The sequence below is a fragment of the Tupaia chinensis genome, unplaced genomic scaffold (genome assembly GCF_000334495.1).
Source record: "Tupaia chinensis unplaced genomic scaffold, TupChi_1.0 Scaffold147003_1, whole genome shotgun sequence".
NCBI lineage: Eukaryota > Metazoa > Chordata > Mammalia > Scandentia > Tupaiidae > Tupaia > Tupaia belangeri.
The window spans coordinates 1,083,478-1,096,341 of NW_006206856.1; the positions used below are offsets into that span (position 1 = coordinate 1,083,478).

The 12,864-nt window shown below is 40.8% G+C and overlaps 1 protein-coding gene across 1 annotated transcript in view; it reads left to right on the forward strand.

Annotated features, from left to right (window-relative positions):
• Positions 1 to 3,183: 3,183 nt before the first annotated feature.
• The window catches only part of PBRM1 (polybromo 1), a gene marked incomplete in the record, with an annotated part of 95,642 nt that continues 85,961 nt past the window's right edge, over positions 3,184 to 12,864 (forward strand). Inside the window, 5 exon segments of the mRNA XM_027768621.1 lie at positions 3,184 to 3,263; positions 4,911 to 5,063; positions 6,521 to 6,618; positions 8,074 to 8,221; positions 9,624 to 9,767. Coding sequence (XP_027624422.1) covers positions 3,216 to 3,263; positions 4,911 to 5,063; positions 6,521 to 6,618; positions 8,074 to 8,221; positions 9,624 to 9,767 — 591 coding nt within the window.

Here is a 12,864-nt window from a genome sequence, read left to right on the forward strand (position 1 = left end):
CTCTTCCCGGGGCAGCTTCAAAGCTGTCAACGTTTCTCTGATTCCCCGTCCCAGTGACAGGTCGGGGAGAGTTCTTCGTTTCTCCCACGCTCGGGGTCTCCGTCTTGTTGTTCCTTGATGGTTCCACACACACTTTCCTTTTTTTCCCCCCATTTCGTGTGACTGTTCAGACCGAGTATTATCAAAGGGAGGTGTATTTCGAGTAGAGGCCAGATATTTCAGCTTCACATCTGTAACACGGTTTTTAAAACTGTGTGTTTCCTGGGTTTTAAATATTTTCCCTCCCGAAGTTTTTTACATTTTTGAAAGGGGAGAACAGTTTTTGTTATTTTTGAGGAAATCAATGTTCATTTAAAGAGGAAGGAAAGAGTAGCAAAAATATAGAAGAAATCCTGAAAAACGAACAACAAATAGTATAGTAGATACAGACATTCTTACAGTCATTATAGAAGCATGTGGTGGAATGAAATATTTTAATTATTTTCCAACGCACAAAGATCCCTCAACAATTATTTTAAGTGTTATTCTTCCCCCATTTCATAGGCAATATTCCCCAAATACAATTCAGAAGTGAATGAGACTTAATACAAACATAAAAGACTCGAATAACTTTTGCTTTATGGCATGTTAACAGATTCCCCATATTTTGGATTTTAAGATCCAAATTAGAAAGTATCTTTTGAAGATGTGTTTCAAATTAGAACTGTAGTAATTACACATGTGGATGAATGGAAGGGCCTTGCCACTTAGTTGGTCTTTGGAGATGTGTGAAATACCTCGGATAGTAATTCCACCCAGACCCCCAAAACAACTAAATTGTGGTATATCCATAGGATAGACTACTATGAAGACATTGAACATCTTGAGAGAGATTGTGGACTTGGAACCTTCTTCCTTAAGTGAAAACACAGGCAGCAAGTAATACATATGGTTTATTAATACTTCTGTTTAAAAAGAAACAAGAATAAGAGAAAGGTAGCTAAGATATAGATGAATAGCGAAGGTTAAGTTGTTTAGTCTGGTTTTCCCCTGGGAGGTAGGATCATAAGTGCTTTTATTTATTATTTCTTTTTCTAAGTTCTGTTTTTCCAACATTTTTGTTTTAGGCATTAATGCAGTACTAAATATTAAAAATACATGAGGTACTACAGTTTTATAAATGGTCAAAGTACACAATTTGGTTATACTGACTATATAGTCTCCCAGTCGCATGTCATATTCTTTTTTTTTTTTGGAGAGGTTTTTTTTTTTTGCTATAGGGCGCGTGCGCTCGCCAGACAGAGACATAGAGACAGAAAGCGAGAAATCACCCCCCAGGCGGGATGGTCACGACGCAATCCCTTCTCCTCCATTCTCCTCTCGGGATCTTGGGCACGCATGCACACGCGCCCGGCGTGAGTTTTAAGCCACCGGGTCCGGAACATGGACCATGGTTGACTACGTGGGAGTCCAGCGACATAGCCATTACGCTAACTGCTGGTTCCCTCATAAAGTATTCTTTACTGTCCTCTGTAAATTACCATTTTTTAATGAGACTTTTGGACTTATGACTATAATCAAGACCATTTTTAAAACTTAGAATTGAGCTACAGAAACCATTTCTTCTTTATGTAAAAAAATGTTGAAGGGATACTTACAGGCCTTTTAAATTACACAAATAAGCTTTTTCCTTTTTTTAAAGGTCCTATTTAAGTGTACTTTATTTTTTTCCCCCCAACTTTTTGCCAGAAGGCACATGTACTTGCTTGAGAGAGACTGAGAGAAAAAGTGAGAGAGCATCCCCCTTGCGGCACAGTCACACTATAGTCCCTTCACCTCACCTTCCTTTCGGGATTTTGGGTGCCTACACCTACCAGGTGTGTTTCTCAAGCCACCGTGTGGTCAGCCCTGTGTGATCTAGCAACCTGAACCTCCAGGCTAACCCTGAAGCATACTTTTAACACATTTATTAAAATAATGAACACTCAGAATATACCAAATACCATGGTATGGGACAGTGCTACAAAATGAATAAGATGCTGTTTCTCTGACCAGTGTGGTCTTAGAGTTGTGCTTTGAAATTTCAAAGTGATTCATAGTTTCATTTCACTGTCACAGCAATCCAAGGGAGTTAAGTATACTTTAGGTTCACAGTTTAGAGATGAAGAAACAGGTCCAAGAGGTTGTGAGTCAAGCAGCATCAAACAGGTAATTACAGGTGGCAGGCTGGGCTCCTGTTCTAGTCTTCTGAGTATAGGTCCTGTTCCTCCTGCTTCACAACGCTGCTGTTGTTGCCAGACTTACCAAATGTATTTTAAAGTGTGTGCTTTGGATAAGAAAAGATTTGGAAATTATCCTTAAGTTGCATCTTTCTGTTACCAAGATACATTCATGATTCAAGGACTTGGATAGTCTGTCATCTAAAGTATTGGGTTATCAGAAAAATCATGATGCATTTTTGCATAGAAGAACGTAGAAAAATACATCATGACTTTACCGACAACCTAAGATATACGCACAGACGTTTAAATTTGTTGTCATTTGATTATCAGTGGGTTATTTATAAAAGTGATTTTGAACTGTTAAAATGAAAGCGTGTTTTAGTTTAACCTTACTAAACTTACACGTGGTATCTTTCAAATGCATTAGACTTGTGGGAAGAAATGTCTTTGTCTGAAAGTTTTTTTGGGGGGGAAGGGGGAGTAGTTTTCCAGACTCTCTGCTCACACGAGCCATTCTCGGTTTGTTCCAGCTTGCCAACACTCGGTGTCACATGTGAGCCTCCCACATGTGTGCACTCTCCATTCCAGCTCTGTGATTGAACTCTGCTCTTATTGACTAGGGGGCAATTGGGCAGGCATGCTTCATTCCTGGAATTGACAGTCATTCCATGTGAGTAAAGGGGAACCTCAGTGAGACATCTTTAAGCATATGAAAGCGTTTTGGTTTTAAAATGGAAGAAATACCAGCGGCTCTTAATGCCTGAGCCACTGCAGCGGTTTGTTTGATAGGTGCAGACTGATATGCCCGCTTTCTCCAGGTCTCTTCTCTTTCTTCAGCAGTTCTCTTGGAAAGTTTTCTATCTATTCGTGCTCATTTTTACTCCTCTGACCCTTCTTTTCTATTTCCCCTTTCTCTGCCTTGTTCTTCTCTTTCAGTTTTGAATATACTAACACTGAATCAGCACTTCTAAAGCCCTGCCTTCTCCCACTGGCTTCACTTGGCCTTCAGACATAATGAGGAGACTGGCTTTTCGAGGCGCTGGTTGTGCTCTGGTAAAGCTGGTAAATTACTGATCATCAACACCTGTTCCCTTTTCTGTCCTTCCTGCCGTTTCCCTTTCATCTTCTTAAATTGTTGTTTCCCCTTTCATAAAGATTCCCTCCTCATGTTCATCAGATTCACTTGTGTCCTTGTCCTAGATTGTTAATGAAGATCCTTAATTTTTTTATCCTAATGAATTGAGACCAGGTTAATCAGCCTTTTATAAAAGAAACAAAAAATCAACAAAACTTGGCTGTCCTTGGCCTAAGACTTATAAAGTGTTTAGCTACTTTTAGCCAACATCAAACTGATTTCACTGTGAAACAAACTAAATCCCAGAAGAAGGCATATCATCACGGTAGGGCCTGTTTAAAAACCGTGGGGACGGCCATTCAGAGGGAGAGTAAGAGACTCCGCTTGCTTCTTAGTACCTTCCTAGGACTTTTTGTTCGTTTTGCTCCTGCTTCTATTCCCTGGAGATGCTCAACTTTCATACTATGGGCCACCAGTGCTCTGCTGTTCAGTGTATTCAGCTGCTGGTGTCTCAGTTTCCAGAAACTGTCAGTGAGCGAAACTAGGATCTGTTTTTTTTTTTTTTTCTTTAGAAAAAGACCTTTGAAATTAAAATTAATCAAATTAATATTTGATACCAGTGTTAAATTGTATAAGCTTTGTAGGAATTCTTTGGGTCTATAGCCTTTCTATCTATAGCAGATCATTTCAGTGGTTGCATTTCTTGTAGTCAAATGCATATAATTTGTAAAGTTGTGTTAAGATTTATTACTTCTTAGCGACCAGCCCAAAACTGAGAGCAATACTGGGTTGTTTTTGAACAGCCAAGCAGGATCTGAAAGTTCGCATATGAGGTACTCTTTCAGATCACCTAACGAGACTGAAAGTTAGGACTTTAAAATGTATTGAGATAGAATACCACATATAACTGAAAAATAGGTTAGTCTAGATTAACAGAACCATTTGAAAGCAGTTTTGCTATGTCCATCAAGAGATGGAAAATCACATTGTTTATCAGTGGTCTATATTGTGGATCCTGATCTAATGAGTGGAGAAAGTTGATTTTCAGGATGTTAATTTTAGGGTACACCTAAAATACGAGGTTAATTGCCCTCTGTCCCCTTACTTTTTGGCACTACTCATTTGCCTTATGCACTGCTTCCGACTCTTTTCCACATGATGGCCCACCTGGAAAACAGAATTGTGAGGCACATAGTAAAGCAGGTGAGTCTGCCAACTCCAGAGATCCCCAGCTCCTCGGGGCCTCTTATCCCTCAGGCCTGCCTGGCTGTCCCCAGAGCTGAAGGATCAATCCCTCCAGCACACTGATGTGCCATTATATGCGGGTTTAAAAACTCTAGTCCAGGGTGTATTTGAGGCCCAAAGTGGTTGAGTCATTTAAAATTGCTTACATAAAAACGAGAACACTTTTGTTGAATTTGTCCCATCCAAGTTGAAAGTGTAGCATTCTGGTAAGTCAAAAGGCTGATATGAGGAGGTCCAGAACTTAAATGAAAAACCCTTGTAGCTACGTAAACTCCCTTGCAACAGTTAAAATATCTTCTTAAGTGAACCAGGAATTTGGTGGCAGGTAACCAGCTCAGGGCTTGGTGGCAGAGTCTAAATATAAGAACATGGCAAATTATTTCTTACAGAAGAAGTTGGATTCCATGGGTTCCAAAAGAAGAAGAGCTACCTCCCCTTCCAGCAGTGTCAGCGGGGACTTTGATGATGGACACCATTCTGTGTCCACACCAGGCCCAAGCAGGAAGAGGAGGAGACTTTCCAATCTTCCAACTGTAGATCCTGTGAGTAACTTGGATCACACAGTTTCTGTCTGCTTTTTCCGGTTTCTCTACCCTTCCTTTAATGATAAAGCAGTTGAGATGCAAGGGCTCTCCACTTCTATATCTCCTGGCTCGATAACCTTAAGCTTTCTTCTGTGAAAAGTATGCATCTAGCCAAAAATCTTACAGTACTAGTATAATTTAGTAGTATTAAATAACAAAGAATATCATGGGTCACGGGTGGTGTGGTGGTTGGGGTGCTGAGCTCCCACAACCAGCCAACCGTGGTTTGAGTCCTGAACGTGGTGTTTTGCTTTCTCACTCTCTCCCCCCCAACCCCCCCTCCCCCCCGTCTCTTTCTGGTCCAATTGAAGAATAAGAAGAATACGAAAAATTTAAATAATTCAAGAGGGAAAAAATAGAATACCGTTACATTGTGTTACGTATTCATTCTTCAAAGCATTGCATGCCTCTCAGGTGATAAGCTGTGGCAGTGGTTAGGCTATAGCCATTAGTGACAAGCCCATTTTTCACATGGATGGATCTTAGATTTCAGTGTGGGAAAGGCAGAATATAAGCCAGCCAACAAATAACGAAGTACCCTCAGGTTGTGATAAGTGTGAAGGAGAAAGGTTTGGGTGATTTGGGCTGTTTTGGCCTGATTTGGAAGATTTGTCTGTGCTGAGAAGGCACAGAGCCCTAGGGAAGAGTGTTCCATGTGTAGGGGGCCAGTGAAGAGGGGCTGGTTCAGGAATGGGTTTGATGTGCCATGATCACAGACAGATGGTCAGGAGGGAGGAGGTGTGTGGTGAACTTCTCCATCCAGAGGTTGTTGGGCTTTTGTAAGCAATGTTAGTATAGATGTTAATTTTCTATTTAGTTCAAAGCCCTTCTGGGTGATTTTAAGCAAAAAACTGATACAAACTGGTTTGGTTTAAAAGAAAAAAAATCACCAGTACACAAACTTGATAGAAGATACGAAAAAGTTAATCAGATTATTTTAAAGGAGAAATACTGTCAGCATATATATATATATTTTTTTTTTTGGAGAGGTTTTTTCACTATAGGGCGCGTGCGCTCACCAGACAGAGACATAGAGATAGAAAGCGAGAAATCACCCCCCAGGGGGGATGATCATGCCGCAATCCCTTCTCCATTCTCCTCTCAGGATCTTGGGCACACATGCACACGCACCTGGCATGAGTTTTAAGCCACCCTCCAGGTCTGGGACGGGCGAACCACGGTCGACTACTTGGGAGTCCAGCGACATAACCATTACGCTAACTGCTGGTTCCTGTCAGCATATTTCAGACTTGAATCCTCATGTGGTAATTTGGGGATTTTTTCCTTTTAGTTCACTATTTACCTTTTATGGATTTTTTTTTTATGGGTATGTTTTTATTAAAGGATAGATTATCCTATTTAGACTGACTTTTGGTTCCCTTTTTTGGTGATTTTTCTTCTTTTCCTATGTGTAGATTGCCGTGTGCCATGAACTCTACAACACCATCCGAGACTATAAGGATGAACAGGGCAGACTCCTCTGTGAGCTCTTCATTAGGGCACCAAAGCGAAGGTGAGCTGGGAGCACGTCAGTGCAGTGGGAGACACTTGGACCAGGACTCGTGTTTGACGTGCTTGGTTGTTGGATTCGTCCAATAGCCTAAAAGTTAAGAGTCTTACACTTTTAGTTCTTACATTTAGGTTTTTGATCCGTATTTTTATTTTTTGGAGAGGGTTTTGCTATAGGGTACGTGCGCTTGCCAGAAAGAGAGAGACAGAGAGACAGAAAGCGAGAAATCACCCCCCAGGTGGGATGGCCACGCCACAGTCCCTTCTCCTTCATTCTCCTCTCAGGATATTGGGCATGCATGCACACACGCCCGGCATGAATTTAAGCCACTGGGTCCCAGACTCGAACCGTGGTTGGCCACATGGGAGTTCAGCCACATAGCCATTACGCTAACTGCTGGTCCCATGATCCATATTTTTATATGTAGTGTTATTAGGTAAGGGTCCAGGTTCATTCTTTGCACGTAGATATGCAGTTTTCCCAGCACCATGTATTGAAAAGACTATCCTTTCTCCTCTGAAAAATCATTTGACCATATGTCTGAGAGCTTATATCTGGACTCTGTTCTTTTCCATTGGTCTATATATCTGTCTTTATACCAGTATCATACTGTTTTTTGTTATTATAGCTTTGCACTAAGTTTTAAAATTGGGAGGTATAAGTTCTTCAGCTTTGTTTTTCTTTTTTAATATTGTTTTGGCTATTTGGGGACCCTTGAAAGTACATATGAATTTTAGGAGGAATTTTACTGTTTCTGCCCAAAAAATGCTATTGGAATTTTGATAGGAATTGCATTGAATTTATAGATTGCTATGGGTAATATTAGCATCTTAACAATAGTAAGTCTTCTAATTCAAACACATTTCATTTCATGGGCTGTTTCCTCATTTTTGTGCGTAGCCTTTAATTTCAGCAGTGTTATATAATTTGCAGTATGTAAACTTTTCACCTCTTTTGGTTACTTTTATTCCTGTTTTTATTTTCTTTTTGATGCTATTGTCAATGGAGTTCATTTCTTTCTTTCTGTTTTGTTTATAAGTCAGAGGACGTGTGCACTTGTGCTGGAGAGGAAGAGAAGAGGAGAAAGCAGCCCTCCAATAGAGTGTGGCCCCACTATAATTCCTTATCCATTTCTCTGCCCTATTGAGATTTTGGGCACACACACACACACTTGGTATGTTTTCAAGCTATTGAGGCCAGGATTCAAACTGTGTTGTCAGCCGTGTGGGATCCAGTTTCCTTAAACACCGACCACTGGGCCAGCCCCATTGATACACATTTTGTAAAGGGAATGCACATGCATCTTGCTTCTGTTGCTCTCTTTTTTCCTTAAATGGAGTAAATCTGACAGCAAATTCTGTCACTTGGAATGTTGAACATTACTACACATCATTTTGAAATACAACTTTTTAAAGGTTTTGGACTAATGACATTAAAAAAATATTTAAATTATAACAGAAATCAACCAGACTATTATGAAGTGGTTTCTCAGCCCATTGATTTGATGAAAATTCAACAGAAACTAAAAATGGAAGAGTATGATGATGTTAATCTGCTGACTGCGGACTTCCAGCTGCTTTTCAACAATGCAAAGGCTTATTATAAGGTAGGAAAGAATCAGATGTGGAAGATACCTAATTTAGTAATTGTCTGGCTTTGTAGTATATATCAATCTGACAGGTAAGTAGAGGTTTCCCTTTGTGTTCACATTTATTAGTAGAGACTGAACATTTGCATCATTTTGGACTATTTTTGTTTCTTCTGTAAAATGCTCGAAATTTTGCCCCTTTTTAAAATTTTTTTTTTTTTTTTGGGAGAGATTTTCACTGTAGGGCGCGTGCGCTCGCCAGACAGACAGAGAGAGACATAGAGACAAAAAGCGAGAAATCACCCCCCAGAGGGGATGGTCACGCCGCAATCCCTTCTCCTCCATTCTCCTCTCGGGATCTTGGGCACGCACGCACACGCGCCCGGCGTGATTTCTAAGCCACCGGGTCCGGGACACGAACCGCGGTCGACTATGTGGGAGTCCAGCGACATAGCCATTACGCTAACTGCTGGTTCCCGCCCATTTTTCTTTTAGGTTGTTAGTCATGTTTATTTCTGAAAATTTAAAAATATTTTAGATACTAATCCTGTTTTGATTATGTGTTCCAAATATCTTTTCCCACTCATGTATCTGTTTTTTCACACTTTTTATGGTGTCTTTTGTTAAATAGAATTTTTTTATTTGACGATAATAAAATTTACCAATCTTTAACTTTGTGGCTTATCCTTCTTTGTGACTTGTTTCAGAAATTTCCATTGCCCAGGTACCAGCAGTTAGTGTAATGGCTATGTCGCTGGACTCCCATGTAGTCAACCGTGGTTTGAGTCCCGGACCCAGTGACTTAAACTCACGCCGGGCGTGTGTGCATACGTGCCCAAGATCCCGAGGGGAGAATGGCAGAGAAGGGATTGCGGTGTGGCCCTCCCCCCTGGGGGGTGATTTCTCGCTTTCTGTCTCTCTGACTCTGTCTGTCTGGCGAGCGCACACGCCCTATGGCAAAAACCTCTAAAAAAAAAAAATAAAAAAGAGAAAGCTTTAGATATATAGTTTTAAAATGGAAGTAATATCAGACCAGTCAATTCGCTTCTATCCTTTAAGTTAGTTATGTCTTATCCTTTGGATTATCTTTCTTAGTATATTAGTAACAATTAGTTTTAGCTTAGCAAATCATTTATCTTCTGCTTTAAGTCTTTCTGTAATGAAATAGGACATAAGTAATTTGCTTTAATGAATTAAATTAATTAAATTAAATTAAATTAATTAAATTAAATTACTTAATTTCTCAGAAGAGAGATTAAGACCCATGTATCTTCTAATCATTAGGATTTAAAAATTTTTAATAGAGTTTTCAAAGTTGTATCTGTAAATTCCAATTGCTGCTAGAACAGGATATTTTTAAAATAGTAGTTGATTTATGGTGAAATAGTAATTTATTTCTCCGATCTTTGCTAACATATAGCCAGATTCTCCTGAATATAAAGCTGCATGCAAACTCTGGGATTTGTACCTTCGAACAAGAAATGAGTTTGTTCAGAAAGGAGAAGCAGATGATGATGATGATGATGAAGATGGGCAAGACAATCAAGGCGCAGTGACGGAAGGAGTAAGTGTGCATTTGGGACCCGTGATGGATGGGCTGTTGGAAGGTGGAGAAGGCCTCTGCCTGCAGTGCTCCCTGGGCAGATGTGGACAGCTGGGCTTCCTGTGCAGTGGTATTGGTAACTGGGAGGATAAGTGGACGTTCAGCTGGAGAGCATTGCTCCAGTATCTGGGAACCCTGGGGCATCTCAGACAGCATGTCCCATGCATGGTGGTTTTCACAGATTACTCTTACATTTTTCATATTTCCTTCTCTGTTTGTTTGTTTGGAGAGGTTTTTGCTATAGGGCACATGTGCTCACCGGAAAAACAGAGAGAGACAGAGAGACAGAAAGCGAGAAATCATCCCCCAGGGGAGATGGCCACTCTGCAATCCCTTCTCCTCTATTCTTCTCTCGGGATCTTGGACACACACACACAGACGCACACGCTTGGCATGAGTTTAAGCCGCCGGGTCCGGGACTCAAACCACAGTCAACTACGTTAAGAGTCCACTGACATAGCCATTACACCAACTGCTGGTCCCTCCTCAGATCTGTCAAGGACTAGTACAATACTGCTTTACTGAAGCATAGTGTAAGGATAGGCAGGGTCGTTTTTAAAAGTGGAGAGGCAAAGGAATCACCTTAGTGAGGAATATTTTTTTCGCTTAGACTGGTTACTGTTCCTAGAACATGCCAACTATGATCCTGCCTCTGAAATTATTCTGTTAATCTTACCTCTGCTTGGAATGTATTTTCCTTAGCTCTTCCTGTGACTGCCTCTTTTTCATGATTCTGACATCGTTAAAGTGGTATCAGCTGAGAGGGGCTTTCTTGTCTGCTCCCCATCTAAATTGTTTGCTCCATGCTCCTTCATTTTATCCCCACCCTGCCTTGTCATCACACCACTCTGCATAATGATCCTCCTCCTCTCTACCTCTTCCTCTGTCTGTGTCTTGTTCGTGAAGGAAATAAATAAAAAACTTTAAAAAAAGATTTCTTGAGCATTGTGTCAGTCGTTAGATAGGTGGCAGAATGTATTCATGTATCATATTTCCTTTGTCACCTGCAACATGTTTCCAGAGTAGCCAGTTGGGTTGCAAGGAAAGGAGTCTTGGCTACAGAACATAACTTGCCCCCCACCCCTTTTTAAAGGTTGCTATAGGGTGCTTGTGCTTGCCAGGAGGTGGAGGGAGGGGATGACATCTCAATCCCCCCTCCTCCTTTATTCTCTAGATTTTGGGCATGAATGCACATATGTCCAGTGTGTTTTTCAAGCTACCCAGTCTGGGACTCAAACTGCACAGGGATTCAGCTGCCCTAATCGCTAGTCCACCTGCTGGCCCATAGCTATTTTTTAAAAATAATTATTTTATTTAACTTTATTTGTTTATTATTTTAATTTGACCAGAAAGGGAGAGAGAGAGAGAGAAAGAGAGAAAGCAAGCTGCCAGATCCGGGACTCGAACCATGGTCAGCCACGTGGGAGTCCAGCACCCTTAACCACCATGCCGCCTGCCGGCTTCAACTATTTTTAAAACTAACTCCATGGTGCCAAGTTCTAGTCAGGAAGCAAAGGACTTAAACATGAGAATTTGGAATTTGTGTGCTTACTTTCGTTGGTGTCATGGTGATTTTCTGAGCCTGTATAGTTGAGGACTCTGACGGAAATTCACATCTTACATGTTCAATATTTATTGGATCCTTTAATTGCCAGGCATTATAGTAGGCAAGAAATATTAGTACCCTCTTTGTGGAGTTAGTGCTGGACCTTAAAATTGAGACTGTATTGAATGAAAAGAAATTTTGTTGGAATAGGACCAAAAAACCCTAGTATATTTGAGATGTAAGCCAGAAATAGCCATTGATCTTATTTTATACCCCCCAAAAATGGTTTGGACTTGAAGTACTGTTTAACATATAAACTTTGACTCAAACATCCATTGTTTACTATAGAAACTTGCTTCAAACTCAGACCCTCCCTAGCCAGATACTCTTTGGGGTATGTATTAATACATTCCCTTATTAAAGCAGTGACTCAACGAGGTGTTAGCCAGTCCATCTGAAGCGCTGAAATGTGCAACAGTGTACTTAAATCTCGACAGATTTTATTCAGTTGTTAGACCTGGTAGAGCACCCCTTGATTAAAAGTATGTAGTCCCAACTCTACATCTGTAGCCATTCCTACCAGAATAGCAAGACTCCAACAGCAGATGTGGAAATGGACAAGTATTATGGGACAGGTTTTCTCTACCTCAGTTTCTCAGACCCTGAAAAGGTGTGCAGTACCACCATTTTACACATATGGTGCTGCACTTACCTAGTTACAATGTTTATTGTGGAATAAAGTTCCATAAAAGGCCTAATCCAAGGGATTTATTACAGAGATAATAGTAAGATACCCATTAGTCTCATATCGGCCATTCTAGGATCACAAACCCTGTTTCCAGCATCAGAGCATTTCTGTGGTATTCTTGAAAATTGGAGTTAAAATAAGTACTCCTAGAAGTTGCTCTTTTGAACTGTACCCAGCATCTTCTCTGACCATTATGGGATTAAACTCAAGATTAATTTCAAGAAACAACCCTGAAAATACACAAACACAAGGAAACTGAACAACCTACTTCTGAATGACTCCTTCACTACTGAAGAAATTAAGTATGAAATCAAAAAATTTGTGAAAACAGATGATAATGAGTACATAAGTGTCTATAACCTATGGGACACGGCAAAGGCAGTCATAAGAGGGAAATTCATAGCAATTAGTGTGAATAAGAAAAGGGTAGGGAACCAGCAGTTAGCGTAATGGCTATGTCGCTGGACTCCGACGTAGTCGACCGCGGTTCGTGTCCCGGACCCGGTGGCTTAAAACTCACGCTGGGCACATGTGCGTCGTGCCCAAGATCCCGAGAGGAGAATGGAGGAGAAGGGATTGCGGCGTGACCATCTCCCCTGGGGGGTGATTTCTCACTTTCTGTCTCTCTGTCTCTCTCTGTCTGTCTGGCGAGCGCACGCGCCCTACAGTGAAAATCTCTCCAAAAAAAAGAAAGAAAGAAAAGGGTAGAAAGAGGGACCAGCAGTTAGCATGATGGCTATGTTGCTGGACTCCCATGTAGTCAG